The 16912-nt window shown below is 36.7% G+C and overlaps 1 protein-coding gene across 1 annotated transcript in view; it reads right to left on the bottom strand.

Annotated features, from left to right (window-relative positions):
* Msr1 (macrophage scavenger receptor 1) overlaps positions 1-16128 on the bottom strand; it is a 56667-nt gene extending 40539 nt beyond the window's left edge. Inside the window, exons 1-3 of the mRNA XM_005362536.3 lie at positions 15960-16128; positions 8727-8832; positions 6618-6731 (exon numbers count right to left, since the gene is read on the bottom strand). Of these exons, the coding sequence (XP_005362593.1) occupies positions 6618-6731; positions 8727-8832; positions 15960-16058 (319 nt within the window). The 5' untranslated portion in view covers positions 16059-16128. The remainder of the gene's footprint in view (positions 1-6617; positions 6732-8726; positions 8833-15959) is intronic.
* Positions 16129-16912: the final 784 nt, after the last annotated feature.

Here is a 16912-nt window from a genome sequence, read left to right on the forward strand (position 1 = left end):
TTTTATGTAAAACTTAATCAACTTAATGCTTTACTTATAGAGCACCTCTGGTGTGAACTATCAATTGTGAACTGGCAATAAAAGTGTATGCCTCATCAAGAAAACTTTTCTTTGGAACAGACAGAGATAACTACACAAAACCACTATCAATAAAAATCCACTGGAAAGCTTGGTTCCAAGCAATGAATCTACAAAATGCTCTCACACTTAAGGTTCAAGGAACATCACAGAAGAGGGCACATGAAGACTGAAAGAGCCAGAAGATCATGGACTTCTGTGAAACTGTATCTCCTAGTAACATCAGAAGATGCAGCTGTAAAGTATCACCCACATGGGAGCCGAACAAAGAGGACACTAAGCAAGCACATTAAATAAATAAATAAATAGATAGATAGATAGATAGATAGATAGATAGATAGATAGATAGATAGATAAATTTAGAACTAAAGATTACTCCCTGAAAATATAGCAAGATAAAGAATGTCACAAAGGCAATATTAGTGAACATAACAAAACTGCATAAGGAACACCCCACAAGTCTCAACCTTGCACAAAAAAACTACAGGCCACTGAGTAAAGCTAGGATCAGGAGAAGTGCCCCTGTCCAAGGAAGAACACAACAATTAGTTGCCCATTACCAAATGGCCAGACTCAGAAACATAATTCTAAGTAGCACATGAACTCAATAGGTTATGTTCGGGAATACACATGTATATACAAATGCATGTATGTAAGAAAGAACAATTGATAAAAAGGAAGTCATAAGTTTGGAAGAAGCTCAGGGATGGGTATATGGGAAGGTTTGGAGGTGGGAAAGGGAAGGGAGAAGTGTTGCTATTAAAACACAGTCCCAAAATTAAACAAAATAAACTGACTGGGAAGATATTTTGTCCCTAACAATAATAAACTTAAATCAACAACATTTAAAAAACTGTTTCAGAATTGTCCCATGGTGAACACTGCTTCATTTAGTCAGCAGTTATGACACAAAATTTTTGAGTGGTATATACTGGATTAACATATACTGGATTAACATTTAAGACTGTGTTTATGAGCAGCGACATTGGACTAGTTACTAGTGTTCAAGCTTTCATTTTACCATCTGTGCAAATAGAATGTTAGTGCTACTATCAACAACAAATAAGTATATATAAAGTGTATAGATCATTTCCTAATTAATAAGCATTTGATTTTTCAGGATTAAAGTATCATCTTATATCTACATCCTTAATATTGATGAATTACAGTATAATGATATGTTAACCATGTATAGTATAAATATATTACTTAAGTAAAAGTAACTAATTAATAAATTATACTAAATATATTAATATGTTGTCTAATACAAAAACATTCCTGTAGGGACTAGTGTCTGTAAACACAGCAGTTTGCACTTTATTTTACAAAATCTTTGTCTTGTTTGCTTCATCATAGAACTTTGCTTTGAAAACAAGATTTATTTCACATAATAAAATAGTATTTTTTTCTCAGCATAGAAAGAGGAGGTCAGATGTTGTTAAAGGTTGCATCAACTATGATTTTAATTTGACAACATAGACATGAGTTGATAATAAAGACTTTTTATTTATTTATTTTAAGAAAATAATTTTTCTTGTCTCCTTAATAATAAATAAAACTAACTTCAGCTTTACTTTATTTAAAAATAGTTCACTTGAGTGCTGGATCAAGGAGTTTTATGGTACTTGTCAGGCATGCATGTGAACCTTAGAATCTAGACTACAGCAATATCTAACTGTGGTGGTCTTAATGAGACTGGGTTCCAAACACTCATATATTTAATGTTTTGATTCCACAGTTGGTTTTACTGCTTAGGAGAAATTAGAAAGTGTGATCTTGTAGAAGAAGAACATCTATGAGGCATGACTTGAAGTTTCTAAAGACTTGGGCTATTCTAGTTTCCTCTTTCTTGCTCGTGGTTGTATCTTAAGCTGCGAGCTCTTAGAGCCATGCTTGCCTCCTTCCTCCCATGCTCTTTGCAGGATTGTTATGGACTCTAATCCTTGCAGTTACAGTAGCTGTAAGGTTCAAATTAATGGTTTTTTTTATAAGTTGCCTTGCTCATGGTGTCTTATCACATCAATAGAAAAGTTAGACACTAAGCAAGTTAAATAGGTACGAAAAAAAATGTAAAGTAGGGATTACCTCCTATAATACAGCTATAAGGACATGGCCAAAGGACATACCAACATGGACAGAAAAAAGCTCATGAGGCCACAACCTTACCCAAAGAACTTTAGGCAACAGAAAAAGCTGGGAGTAGGAGAGGTGGTCCTCCCCAGGGAAGAACACACCAATAGGAGGTACAGTGTCAATCAGCCAATGCTGAAACCATCCATACAAGTAACAGTATGCAGAGTAAGCAGGTTATATTTTAGGACTATATATCTATATACATATACATATAGCAAGCAATAACAATAGTGAAAACAGGACATTAATTTTAGAAGAGTAGGGAGGACATGAGAGGGTTTGAAGAAAGGTAAGGTAAGGTAGAAATGTTAAATGTAAAATTATGTTATAATCTCAGAAATAAAATCAAAAGAGAACGTGAGAGTTCTTACACTCTAAAGCGTATTTCTTTTTGCTTGTTTCTGGAGAGATGGCGTTATGTAGCATGTCTATTTTACGCAAAAGAAGTCAAACTTTTACTCATCTGCAAATACCTAGGGAGCTGGTGGTATTTGATTATCCAGATCAGATTTACTCTCTCATGTTAGCAATACCTTTGTCTATCTAAAATTTATATTCTTTAAAACATAAAACAGTAATTTATGCACATTCATTCTAGAACAGATCTTTTTGCACTGCTCCAGTTGCATGCTGTTATTTTTCGTCAGGAATGCGTTACATTCTTTAAGAAAGCCATCACATATAGCAGGCCACGAAGAGAACAAACAACTTTTCACGCATGTGTTACTTCAAATTTGAATAGCTTTATGTCCATCATTCTGCTTCAACTATTAATTCATGTGTTGCACCAGTGCTTTCGACATTCTACGTTTGTGAACTACTGATATCATGTCTGTCTATGCAACATATTTTAACTTTTCTTTGAAAGATATTATGATCTGGTACTAAAAGTTACAATGTCACTAATTTACCTATTATTGGAACATGATAATCACAATGAGTTCTGCTTAAAATTCTGGTGAATTTGGTACTGGTATTAATTTACAAGATTAGACTATCCTATTTCTTATATGTGTTAACAGGTTCCTACTGTAATTTTAAGAAACAGAAAATCACAAATCAATTAATATATATTCCAGAACAAGTGTTTGAATTGGTAATATTTGTTAATGACTCAAAAACTTTGAACTTGATTACAGGCATGGATAATTTTCAGGCTTCTGTTTTCTTGGGTCAGGGCCTATCAGAGCGCTCAGTCCTTGAGGTAGGCTTTGTAGACTGTGCTTTTTACAATGAGATGGAATTTGCTCAAATTCTACCTGGTGTAAATTTGATGACACCAGACAAGGGCATGTCATTCAGCTTTGTATTCACACTTCAGATAAGCATATCCACATGGACAACATGGAAATAATTTTACTTGTGTGAAATCTACATTATTAGAAACTTCAGTTCTCTTCACTCCATAGCTGCCATTTGCTTGCTGTTTGCTTTGGTTGTTATATTTGATGTTTGTTTTATCTGCTTTTTATGGCTAAAACAGGAGCTGCTTTTTTGTTGCTTTTTTTTTTTTTTTTTGCTTGTTTGCTTATGGGCTTTTTGTAGGAATATTCTTTTGGCTAACATTATGACAATTCTATTCCATGTTATTTTTTTCTGGACAATCATGTTTTATTATAATAACCAAATTACAACGGGAGCCAGTAGACAAGAGAGGTTAGGACACAAAAGTCAGAGATGGGAACACATTCTCCATTACCGAGGAGTTTCAGTTTCCTGGGGCGGATAATGAAGGTAATTATAGTGTCTGCTGAAAGGGTAATTGTAAAGACGTATTAAAATAGCATGCTGAAAGTTTAGAGCCCAATGCTTGGGCATAGTAAATGATGTAAAATGATTAAATGATAGCTGCTTTTACAATTGCTGTTGATTTCCTTAGCTTTTCTTTCTGAGGAGAATTTTGAATCTGTTTTGAGATACTCTCTCAAAAATTTCCTTTTGCATTTAGGAGCATTTTCTTAGCGAGATTAGAATGCAGATTCACACGAACTTTTCCGAAGCCTTTCTCTTGATGGTGCATATAGCAAATATGTGTGTGGGTGTCATGAGAAAAGAACAACGACAAGACCAGCGAATTTGAAAATCAGCTGTTTGGGAAGGTAGCTCAGTTGATAGACTGCCTTCCTGGTATGCAGGTCACCTTGATTCCAGCACCAGGTGAACTGAATGTTTTGATGCTGTAATCTCAGTACTCAGAGGTAGAGGCAGGAAAATGTGTGCTCAAGGTGGTTCTTAGGTACATAGCAAGTTAGAAGAGCCATCCTGGGATAAAGAATATATTAAGGAAAAAATATTATTTGAAAATGTTATCCCCATATAAGCAAACTTCTTAGAGAAATACATGCCTAGAGAACACCACAGGGAACCCAAGTCACAAATCCTATTTTAAAAAAAAATCCCAATGGATGTTGCTGTGTAATTGTTAAAAACTGCTTAAATAATGGAACATTAAATACATTAATTAGATATTGTCATGTGGTGTAGGAGTTCCTTCTGTTTGTGAGTTGCTTTCATTGGTTAATGAATAAAGAAACTACCTTGGCCTAGTTGGTAGGGCAGAATTTTGGTAGGTGGGGAAGACAGAATTGAATACTGGGAGGAAGAAAGGTAGAGTAGGAGAAAGACCATGGATCCTCCACCTGAGACAGATGCTGGTTATTATCTTTGTCGGTAAGCCACTGCCATGTGGCAATATACAGATTAATAGAAATGGGTTACTCTGTGATGTAAGAGTTATTCAATAAGAAGTTAGAACTAATGGGCCAAGCAGTGTTTTAATTAACACAGTTTCTGTGTGTTTTTTTTTCGGGTATATGCTAGCCAGGCAGCCAGGACAAACAAGCAGGCTATTTCCCCTGCAACAGTCATGTTTTTAAAATGTGATAATACCATCTGATTTTTGCATTTGATGTATAAAATTTCTGAAAAGCAGGCAGTCATGTTTTTCTGGGATAGACATTGTTAGGGTAAATGACCATACTTGCTTTCACATTGACACATACCTCAGAAACAGAATATTAGATTCTCTAAACATACTTTAGAAGACACTGGAGACACACAAAAGAACCATGGCTGACTTCATTCTCTTTTAGGGGTCATTTCTATTATGTAGTAATTGGAATTTCAGGAGAGCTTCAGCCAACACTAGAAGTGTTATGAACTATTGAGTATATTCTACTTTTGAAATAGTCTAAACCTTATCACTGCACTTTCTTTTTAAAAAATTACAGAAAGTTTAACATAAAAATTCAATTACATTTATATGTAACAGTAATGAGCAATAGCAGTGTAAAATTCAAATTCATTAGATTTACAAAAGCAAGAAGAGAATCTAATCTCAGTCATGTCTACCAGTACATGTACATGATATATGTAAAACTCTGAAAGAAGCTAACAACACTCTAAACAAGTGAAGATGCACCCCATACAGTATTTTATGATTGCTTAAAATTATAGACATGCATATCTACACATACAGTCACGCACAGTTTAAATGAAATTTTGCAACTTGGGGTGAAAATGCTTCCCCCTGCTCATATTGAACAGTACTATAAATCTAGCCTAGAGGACATACAAGAGCCACATCCCTATTACAATCAAAGTTCTAACTGCCTTCTAAATAATTATCTATGCCCATGGATGAGTTTAACTCCACAGCTCATCACCGCTCTTCAAAGAAGTGCCCCTCAGTAGACTGAGATCATTACAGAAATCCACAACTTGCCAAAATGGCCAGAACAACTGCCTGGTATACCTATTCCAAATTGATACATCTATAATACAACCTGTACATCCAAGGTTCAGCGAGCATCACAGAAGAGGGGACAGAAAGTCTGTGAGAGGAAGAGAACCAGGTTGTTTACCGACAGACGATATGTATGACATGGATTGGCACTCATGAAATGTTAACACTGTGATCACCTGAACAAGAACTGAAAAATAACACCACCAATCAACTTTTAAGTATAGATGGAGGAAATCTCACAAGGCCCTAAACCTGAATACATGGCTTTCGGGGAAGACTGAGTCATCTGTAGAAATGATTGCCCTCATATGTTATCCAATCCCAAGAACTCAGATATACACATATCTATATCACAGTAACAAAGAATAATAGATAATGGTTTTGAGAAGAATTTGGAGACAAGGGATGAAAAAGAGAGAGCAGAACAGATGTAAACTGAGCTCTCTTCATGTCAATATTTTCATTTTACTCTTTTATATTCCATTTATAAAATTAAAAGAACCTTCTACTTACATTATGGAATCTATTTTAATTGCATCTGCTGAAATCGAGGAATGGTTTGCATATGAAGTTTCTTTATGAATCCATCATACAAAACTGTTATAGTTCTGCTTTCACAATAAGCACATGAACAAAGTTTCAGGATTCTAGGATACTGTACCTGCTACTATCCCAATGAGTGGTATGAGAACTGCAAACACAAGAAGGTAGAGAGCAACTAAGGCAGTTTTGAAGGACTTCAGCTTCTCCTGAGGGGAAGAGCCATTTTTAGGATCTAAAACAGAGCAAAAGAGAACCGAGCAAAACCCAAAACTATTATTAAAAAACAAAAAATAAAACAAAACAAAACTTAATTAAAGTCTTGGTAATTGGTGCTGGGAATAAGGTTTAACAGATGAAGAGCTTGTTGTACAAGTAAGAGATCATGTATATGATCTCCTATTTGTACATCTCACATGGTTGGACTATATCACATGATTGAACTATAACACACAATTATTTTAAATGGGAAAAAAAGTGAGTCACATTTTGACAAAAGTTCAGAATGCATCAATGAAACCCATTCTCTGGATCTATGAGAATGTCATACCTATACTTATCCCTTTGACATACTTTCACATAGAACAGGAATTTTTATAAAGGGATATGGATTGCAGTGGGACTATGCTGATACAGAGGGAAAATGGTAAATTGTTTCCATATTTATTGCGTAGGGAGGATTTATGTGTGTTCATGTATTGTGTGACTACCTGTGTACAGCTGGATTTCCGTGGAAGCTCATGGTCAGTGTTTAGATGCCCTCCTCTATTGTTCTTCACTCTTTCCTTTTGAGAGAGGGTCTCTCATGGAACCTATATTTTCTTGGTTTCACTAGACGGGTGATCAGGGAGCTTCAGGGATCTGCCTGTATTTGTCTTCCCAGTGCTGTGTTCAGAAGAGTGCTCTGCCACCCTCTGCTTTCTGCAAAGGTTCTGAAGATCCAAATTCAAGTCTCTCTGCTTGCACAGCCAGCGCTTCACTGAATAAGCCACCTCCTAAACATCTTCCTAAGAGGGTTTTGTATAGCCCAGGCTAGCACCACAGTCACCCTGCAGCAGAAAATAGCCTTTAACTCACAATTTTCCTGCCTCTACCTCCTAACTTCGGGAATTACAGATGTGCACCACTTTGTTCACCTCTGTTCAATCCCATTTTGTGAGACATGGAAAGGGAAAGAAATGAACATTTAAAAAGGTACAGTCAAGAAAAAAAAGTAAAGAATGGAAATGAAAAGAACAACCCATTATAAAAGCAAGTTGAAACTGTCTGTATTTCAGGCTGACTAAATGGGAATCACATTTGTGCACTTTGTGTGCGTCTGAAGCATAAGGAGGTCAGGGGTCAGTTCATCTGGAACTGGATTTGCAATGGTTATGAGATGCCACGTGCATGCTAGGCACCAAAGCCAGGTCCTTTGAATAAGCAAGTGCTCTTAGACGTGGAACAATCACTGTCCCTTCCACTTTATTTTTGAGAGACGTTCTCTCACAGAACCTGGAAATTACAGATTTAATTAGATGAACTGCCCCAGAAGCCACAGGAATTTTCCTGTTACTGCCTCTCCCACACAGGAATTACAGGTATCAACTGCCACATGTGATTTGAATTTGCATTTGTAAACTCATGAGTTTTGGATGCTGTTTCCTTTACCTGAAATCTCTCTGTAATGCTTCTCTTTTCACCCATCTCCTCAGATACGGGCATCAAGGGTTAGTAGATGGATAAAACTTTCTGTTCTGTCACCTCAAGCCTGATCAGAAGCTGGTGAGCTTTGTTTCTGTTGTGTTCCTGTCCCAATCTGATTCGTCAGTTGTAAGTGGAATTTTTATCTCCCCAAAAGATATGCAGAAGTGCTAGCTCTAAATAACTATGAAGACTAGTTTAGTGAACTAGGGTCACTGCAGATGTAGCCAAGTGTAAATGATGTCTTGTGGTGTGATAACTATTCTGATGACTGGATCTTTACAAGAAGAGAAAAGAACATACACAGGAAAACGAACTCTCAGAAGCAAGAAGCAGAAGTGCAATGATGCACCTAAAAGCCAGGACTACCAAGAATTGCCAGAAACCACTAGAAAGAGACATGGCCTTTAAATGACCTTTGTTCATTTGGATACCTTGATTTAAGACGTCTGGGACAGAGAACTGTGACAAAACAAACAAACAAACAAATCTGCACTGATTTAAGTCGCTCAACCCAGGACCTGTGCCACTGTCATTTTCTACTTACTGGGAGGAAGCAATGTTGTCATTGAGCGAGCATCAAACTTCACAGATTCTGAGTAGCTATCAGGATCCTCTGGTTCATCAGGGAAGAGCCTCTGTTGCTCTATGATCTATTAAACACACACAGAATACACGAATCCCATATGAAATTGCTGAGGTTTCTCATGGTGTTTTAAGTTATTTATAATTAATATTCAATTTTAGCAAGCAAAAGTATAATTAAATACACGTCATATAAAGCACTGTATTAGTCTTTCTCTTGACTTTTCACTGAAGTATTAAAAAATCAAATTTATAGGGCTGTGTGGATAGTTGCCAATAAAGTGCCTGCTGATCAAGCATGAATACCTGAATTTGGATGCCTATCATCCCCCAAAAAGCTAGACATGGTACAGTCCTAGTGATCCGATCTGGAGACAGGAGGATCTCCAGCACTATGATCAGTCTGTGTAACCCGCTGATGAGTCTCAGAGAGAGTAAGGGATCCTGTCACAAAATAGATGGTGCAAAGAAGTGGGAGACAATATCCAGCGTTGACCTTTGGTTTCCACATACAGGTACACACACGTACAGGCTCACATGTTTAGCTTCACTACCTTCAGACATGTATTGACATGCACACAAACACGCACTCACACATACAAACGCGTGGAAAACAGACGGAAGAGGTCCGATTCTTGAGGACTCGCTGTTCTCTGTGGCAAGGCATCTGTGTTTACAGGCATGTGTGTGGTCTTTGCGTGTGAAGAGGAGTAGACTTACTTTTCTAAGGACAAAAAGATTCAACTGGCAGAAAAATAACTAGCTAAAGAGAAAAACAAATGATTTCCCTTAGAACAAATAGCCTCGTGTTTTGGGACAAATATTTCCTGTGACTTTCTGGACTGATTCGTTACACACAGCTTAGTGAGCCAGACTTCCTTGCCAGGGCATCTGCTTATCTGTTTAGAAAGATAAAGTCAAGTAATTAGATTTAAATGCACAGGAAAAGGTAACTTTTCTTTCTTTCCCTTCTAACCGGTGCTCTCTCCCTCATCTCCTCCCTCTTGTTTTCCTTCTCTTTTCTTTCTCTCTCCTCTTTTTCCCCAACTCTTCTCTCTTTCTTTGTATGTTTACGTTACACAACATAAGTCTGCTCTTGTATCATTTTAATTCAATCACTATTCTACTGAGCAATATATACCTTTATTTCTAGTGGCAGTAGTCAGTTATCAAAGCCCTTGAATGTCATACATAATTTGGAGCTAAATGGGCCACCATGACAGACTTCCTGATATGTGAGTGGAGAGGGTCAATAATTTGCAAGTCATAGTGAGAGGAGCAAAAGTCTGGCCTGGGATTTCACATTGAGGTGACACTTATGACAGCATTGCACTGCACATTCAAAAGATAGCAAAAGGACTCCTGAAAGTTTTCACTAAAAGGAAACATTTAACATTATTTTACTTTGATACAATGTATATAAATTCCAACATAGTACTCACTAAGATGTACACTTTTATATTTACATTTATAAATTTAATTGTGACCAAGATTAGCTCAGTGGTGAAACACTTACCAAGCAAGTAACAGGTCTCATTTTTACTTCCAATTATGCAAAATATCTTAATTAGGTTTTCTATTGCTGCAATAAAACACCATGGCCAAAAGAAAGTTGGAGAGGAAAGGGTTTATTTGGTTTATACTTTCATATTGCTGTTCATTTGCCAAAGAAATTCAAGACAGAAACTCAGACAGGGCAGGAACTTGGAGGCAAGAATAGATACAGAGGCCAGGTGGTAAAAAACTGGACGGAAAAGTGTTTGCTCACTGTTGCTGAAACCATTTTGTTACTCGCTGTCACTGGTCCTTCTCCAAATGAGTGAAGAAGGTTCTAGCATACCTCTTGAGATATCCTGAATTTATTTTCCCCTCAATGTAATGGAAACATTGCAGGCCATTCACTCTATTGTCTATGGAGGAATGTTTATGAACAAAGATGAAGACACTTGTACCTGAAACAAACTTCTAGAATGTAAGCTGGCAGATCCGTGTCCAGTTTTGTCCAACATTGTGTTGCCAGACCTTAAGGCAACCTGGAACCTTGAATATCCTTTATAAGTGTTGAGTGGATAACTGTGTTAGACTTTCTAAGACTTAATCTCATTCATTTGTCTTTGCTTGCCAAGTGAGGTGGATATTTAGAAAACCAGGGGTGAGTTCTTTTGCATACGGAAATTCTTCACAATTTTTGTTTGTGATCCAGATTCTGTGGGCTTTTTACTTTAATTCTAGGGTCCCTCAGTACCATCCTTGACCCTGTATTAATGTAACAGTCTCTACAATAACTTAGTATTTCAATTCTCTTTTTATTTTTTAGTATTCATCCTCTTATAGGAAATATCTTGTCACGACTTGAAAATTCATATCCGAATTGACAAGCTTAGGCAGGCTTATCTTCTAGTTTAGGCAGCCTGAGATTCCATCAAAACCAAGGTGTATATTTCGTAGCTTTGTCTCAGCCTCCCCACAAGCAGGAACACTAACATGAAGAAGATGAAGCCAGACTGAAATACTTTGGATAAAATTGTACTAGAGTAATTTTCCTTTTTATGTATATATATTTGGCTGTCTTTTGGATCCAGAAGTAGACTTGCCTCTTAGGGCTTAGGAACACCAACTGCCTCTGTCCTGGTCCTTGTCTGCAATCCTGTGATTCTTGTGAGTGAGTCACAACTGGCCACTGGTTTCATCCACATCCTACTGACATTTGCAGGGACATGTTACTAGCTTTAGGCCAGGGTGATGTAGGTGTGGGAGATTAGTTTGGTAGGATGTTTATCTAAGCTAGGTTTTACCCTCTAACCATCAATAATAGTTTTTAAATCATCAAATCTCGGATTCTCTTGCAATGTTACTCCCAGCTGCTGAAGTTTCTGGTGGGAGATATAGGAACAATGTCTATTCCCTCCTTTTAGATCCTAGTGATAAATGACAGTATGATTCCAGAACATCACAGTTCACACTGGGAAACAATGAGTTTACTGGGCTTACTTAAAGTGCATGACTGATGGGTTTTTATAGAAACATGGCGGACTTTAGTGCAGCTCCTCTGGCAAGTCTATAGATGATTTCTTTCACGTCTTTGCATAGATGAAGCCTCCTTTCCATACTAATTACGAGCCTACATGTAGCCTTCAGACCATTCTTGAGTTCATAACCCTACTTGTATAGCCACATGCAAATAGCTCGAAGAGTGGCCAGATACTCTGGTAACTGTCCAGTGAGCCTTCCCACTCCCTCATTCACACTTTGACGAGAGGATGTCAACAGTCCACAGGCTCAGTGGTGACAGACGCTAACAAGTAGGCGCAGATGATCTCAAAGATGGTAGCAGTGTGGCTGAGAAGCTAGCAACTTCTAACACTCCCAATCCTCATCTTTGTATTTTTTCAAACACAGTATTTTCCTCGACACCCACAGTTCTATGAGCATTATGAACATTGACTCTGAACGTAGATGTAGCCATTTCATCACTGTGGGCAACATCTGCTCTCAGCAATCTACTGCTGGGATGCCTTTAATAAACATTTGTATTCGTGACAAAAACATCTTCATGAGCAACCGCAGCAACAAAAATTCCTCACATGTTGTGCGATTTCTCTCAATTTACTCCCTATAGTTTTAGCCCTTTAAAGTATGTTGGAGGGAAGAGAAGCAGGCATATAGAGACAGCTTCATTTGAAAAAAAAAAAACAAAAAACTGAGAAACAAAGTTGCAAACAAGCTTGATTAGTGGACAAGTAAGCAAAAACGATCCTGTACTTTCAGATACAGACAAACCTTTGGTTATTTTCTGTATGATTTTGCTTTGAGACAGTGTGTTACGAGGTCAGCCAGTCTAACCTTAACACACACTCTTCCTCAAACTCCTAAACACTATGATTACAGGTGTGCTATTGTGCCTTCCCCCATACCTGCACAGTGAGTGTGCCAGACCCAGCTCTTGTCCTTTTGTCTCTCCCTATTTGCTCCCCTGATGACCTCAGTGCTTGCATTTCAGATGCAAGGATCTATGCTTGATCCCTAGAGCCATAAAAATGAAGATAAAGATAAAGCAAAACAAAATGAAAACTTACATACAAAAATAAAAAAAAATATTTTCCAGAATGATTGGGCTTCCTAGATTGACTTGTACCTCAAGGAAAGTTCATATTTCTTAAATGCGAAATTTAAAATTTTTGCTTTTCCCTGGAAAATGTTTCTTTCTGGCTTGTGTGAAGTTAGTTCCCTAACGCAAAAGATATCACCAGTGCATCCCATCTCATCCCAAAGGAATTTATTATTAAATTTATTGAATTATTTCAACTTTCTTCTGATTATTACTATGAAAATTTTGTAAATGTTAGAGCACATACCCAGGTCGAGTCCTTCCTTGTCAGCATTGTCATGCGATGCTAAATGCACTTTCCAAACACCAAACAACTTCACATCCAGTGGCTTTTCCCGCCACACCCAGCTGCACTGATAAAGGATGGGGGAATTCTTTGAGCTTGTACAATCTACGCACAGAGTGTTCTCATGAGAAGCAAAACACTTCTCTACCGTGTCAGCTTTTTATAAAGGGTCAAAAGTTCATGGAAGTAGCAACAGGAAAGCCATAGGAAAGAACTCTGTGGTTCACACGAACCCACAGTCTTCATTTTTGCTTTCCAGTTTATCATTAAAACAATGAGGGCCATGGAAGCCTGAGGCAGAAGTCAACTTCTACCATCCTGTCATTTTGATACAGTAAAATGCCATCAGTCGTCACAGGTAACTTAAGTCTTTGAGCGTATGTCTGGATTTACACAGTGAGCACTGTAGTGTGCATACTGATGGGTGTAACACATTCCCCTTAAAAATCATGTTTTCCTCCTTTTTTGATTTTCTTTTTTAAATTTAAAATAATGAACTACATGATATTTAACCAAACATGAGAATGTATAGATAGTTTCTTATGCCACCCCTCCTTTTCTGGAGCACATGATTTTTCTAATATAAACTTTGATGTCATAGCTATTGTGGTCAGTTAGATTTATTCTTTTGATATTCTTTTGTTGAACCACTAGACTAAGTGAAAACTACTGCGAATTTCCTGGTATCTACTATTGTTTGGAAAGATGGTAGAATACCATATATGTTTGAGCAATATGTAAATGAGGAGATTATAAACTGAATTCATCACCATAGACTTGCTCAGATATTAACAAGAGTGGTGTTATTTTAAGACATCTTTGTTTTCATGTTTATAATTATTGTAGAAGAGATATTTCCACTCAATCATTTCTTAATTACTGTACCCCTTAGGTATTGTCTGTTCATATCCATTGCTTGAACAATACAGGGACACTGTCTTAAACCCATATGTAACTAAGAAAGGGATTTGTGTATGTCATCTATTTACTATTTGTTTTTGTTGCTGTTGTTATTGTGCTAGCACTGGACTTGCGAACAAATGTGTGCTCATCAAAGGGTGTCACAGGTGAACTCTACCCCCAACACTCTCTTACTTTTAATTTTGAGACAAGATCTCACTAAATTGCCCAGGCTGGCCCTGAACTCACACTGTAGCTCAAGCATGCCTAGAGCTTGTTGTCTGACTGCCTTGGCATTCTAAGTAACTAGATTACAGACTTGTGAACATGCTTACTGCCACTCTCTTTTCATATTTACTGTACATCATTTTTTCTAAGACAAATCTCTACATATATTTGCTGTGATCTTCTTACAGCCAAATTCTTAACATTGGGGCAAATTGCTTCAGTGTCATTGACCTTAATCTTTTAAAATAATAACCTTGTTTTTATAAATAAGTAGTTGACAATTTGCATCATTTTTTTAAATCAGTATATTTGGGCAAACATTGTTTCCATGCTGAAGAGATGAGTATATAAAAATTTCTGTTAGCAACTGAACCATATATGTGCCTGATGGTCATGATAATTATCCTTTGAAATAGAAAGAGCATCAACATTTGAATCTAATAGCAGAAAGTGACTAAAAACATGTGATGAAGATACATTTTATAAAATTCTCAAAAAATAAAAACAGAAAGATAAAAAATAAAGCATTAACAAACATGCTAAATGGAAAAGAGAATATACCATATTTTAGGTAAGTGATATTTAAGAAATCAAGCACATATTTTAACAATTTTGAATTATAAAAAAATATATTTTTATAATATTATATATATGTAAAGGAATACTACAAAGGCAAAAATCATTTTAAGCTTGCCTGGTATGCAGAAAAATATGCCAATATATGACTCAGCATTGCTTTACAATTCTATATTACCACATTAGACTTACTTATTTCACCTTCAAGGCAGCTCTGTGAACTATAGAATCAGATTTTCTCTATTTTGCACCTTAGGACAGTAACACCTAAATGGTGTAGGTACTTACTCAGTGTTATATAGTTGGAAGTGAAGTGGTGGACTTGAAAATAAGCAGATAGTGTACTTCTACAATGTGAGCTCTCAGCTACTACCCTAAACATTCATCATTTCAGCTTGGTGACTATTCTGCCCCAATTCCACATGGCCAGTGGTAACACCAGCCCACTTTTATGCTGTGTAAGTCTTACACATCAATCAATATCACTCTAAATTGTAACATCTCCATGAATTTATTTCCTATAGTTCTTTCTCCTTTTAAACTAAGAGCCCCTCCTCTTCATACAGTAGTTACCTATATCAATTTTATTCTATGTAGGATGCTCATGTCATATTAATTGTATTTTATTCTTTGTATCCCTTCCCCCATATGCAATTCAAAAACTATCTACAGAAGAGACTCAGACAATATCACTCTATGAACAAGTCAAGATTAATACAACCATCTGGTTAAAACCACACATGTCACGTGAAGAGAAAGGAACAAATTTATTAAACATACTTTGAATAAAGCCAACATTTTAGCAAAACATACAGAGTTACCTGCTAAGCTGACTATGAAGTAGTTTGTTTCAGGCATATTTATTGTGTTTTCATTAATGAAAACCTTGTCAAGAATTTTTACTATTATCTTACCTGTTAAACAACAAAACCAAACTATTAGTGATAGAAGAAGAGTTCTGCTAGAAATTACTAATCAGCACTCTCTCTTTCTTTTACCATCTCTCTTTCTTTCTCTCCTCACATACTCACATGTACACAGACTAGACTCACACCATCAATAGAAGTAATTTCAGAAAAAAATAAATTAAAATATACCTCTTTTGTCATTGCTGGAAAAGAAGACCGCAGTGATTTATCTGCTTCCCTCTCTTTACAATTGAAACCTAAAATTTTTATCACATAGTATTTCAGCATCTGGCCCACAAGGAAAGGAAATGACACAGTTGTGTGTTGAAAATCTTTCTTTGAAATGTGTTTCACTAACCTTCTCATCCATGCACAAGTTTGCAAAATCTAAATTTGTCAGATAACTCATCCCCTTTCCTCACAGGATATTGTAAAAAGAAAAGGGGAAGTTAAAGCAAAAGAAGAGCAAGAATTTTGGAGCAGAGTTCAAAATTAACCCCATACCAGTCATCCCTGGTGCATAAATTATGTATGACCTCTCCAGCATCCGTTATTTCCCATCGCATCTTCTTGCAGTCATACAGTGCTGAGAGAAAAAAAAAAAACCGGTGTTTTTTTTCTCTTTGCCATTCTTTTCCCCTGGTCTTTTTAGAAAAAAGTAAAGTAAAAGCATAAAACAAAACATAAGGAAAGTCATTGGCACTTAACAATGGAAAGCAACAGCGCTGCTGCTCACTCCAGCTCTCTCTGTAATGGTGGTAGCAGTATCGCTTTCTTTATTATCTACGAGCATATCGGACTAAAGCAAGCTGAAGCATCAGCTTAATGAGAGGGAAAACGCTTCACCTTTCTAACACGTGAACAGAAGTTTGTAGGTTCTGTTTTGTTCATTCACTCACATTCCACAAATTCAAATATGACACAATTAAAAATTCAAGATTGCATTTTTAAGCTGTTCTAGCTATTATTTCTGAACGGAGACACATAGATTATGTTCCACAAGCAATGGTTGGTGCTCTAAACAGAAGGAATCTTACTTCTTCTTTTTAAAATAAAATGTTCTTTCATACACTACATCTCTGAAGCAGCCTCCCACCCTCCACACTTGCCAGCACCCCCAGCACCCCCCAGCACCCTCCAGT

Source organism: Microtus ochrogaster, linkage group LG7_11, assembly GCF_000317375.1.
Source record: "Microtus ochrogaster isolate Prairie Vole_2 linkage group LG7_11, MicOch1.0, whole genome shotgun sequence".
Lineage (NCBI taxonomy): Eukaryota > Metazoa > Chordata > Mammalia > Rodentia > Cricetidae > Microtus > Microtus ochrogaster.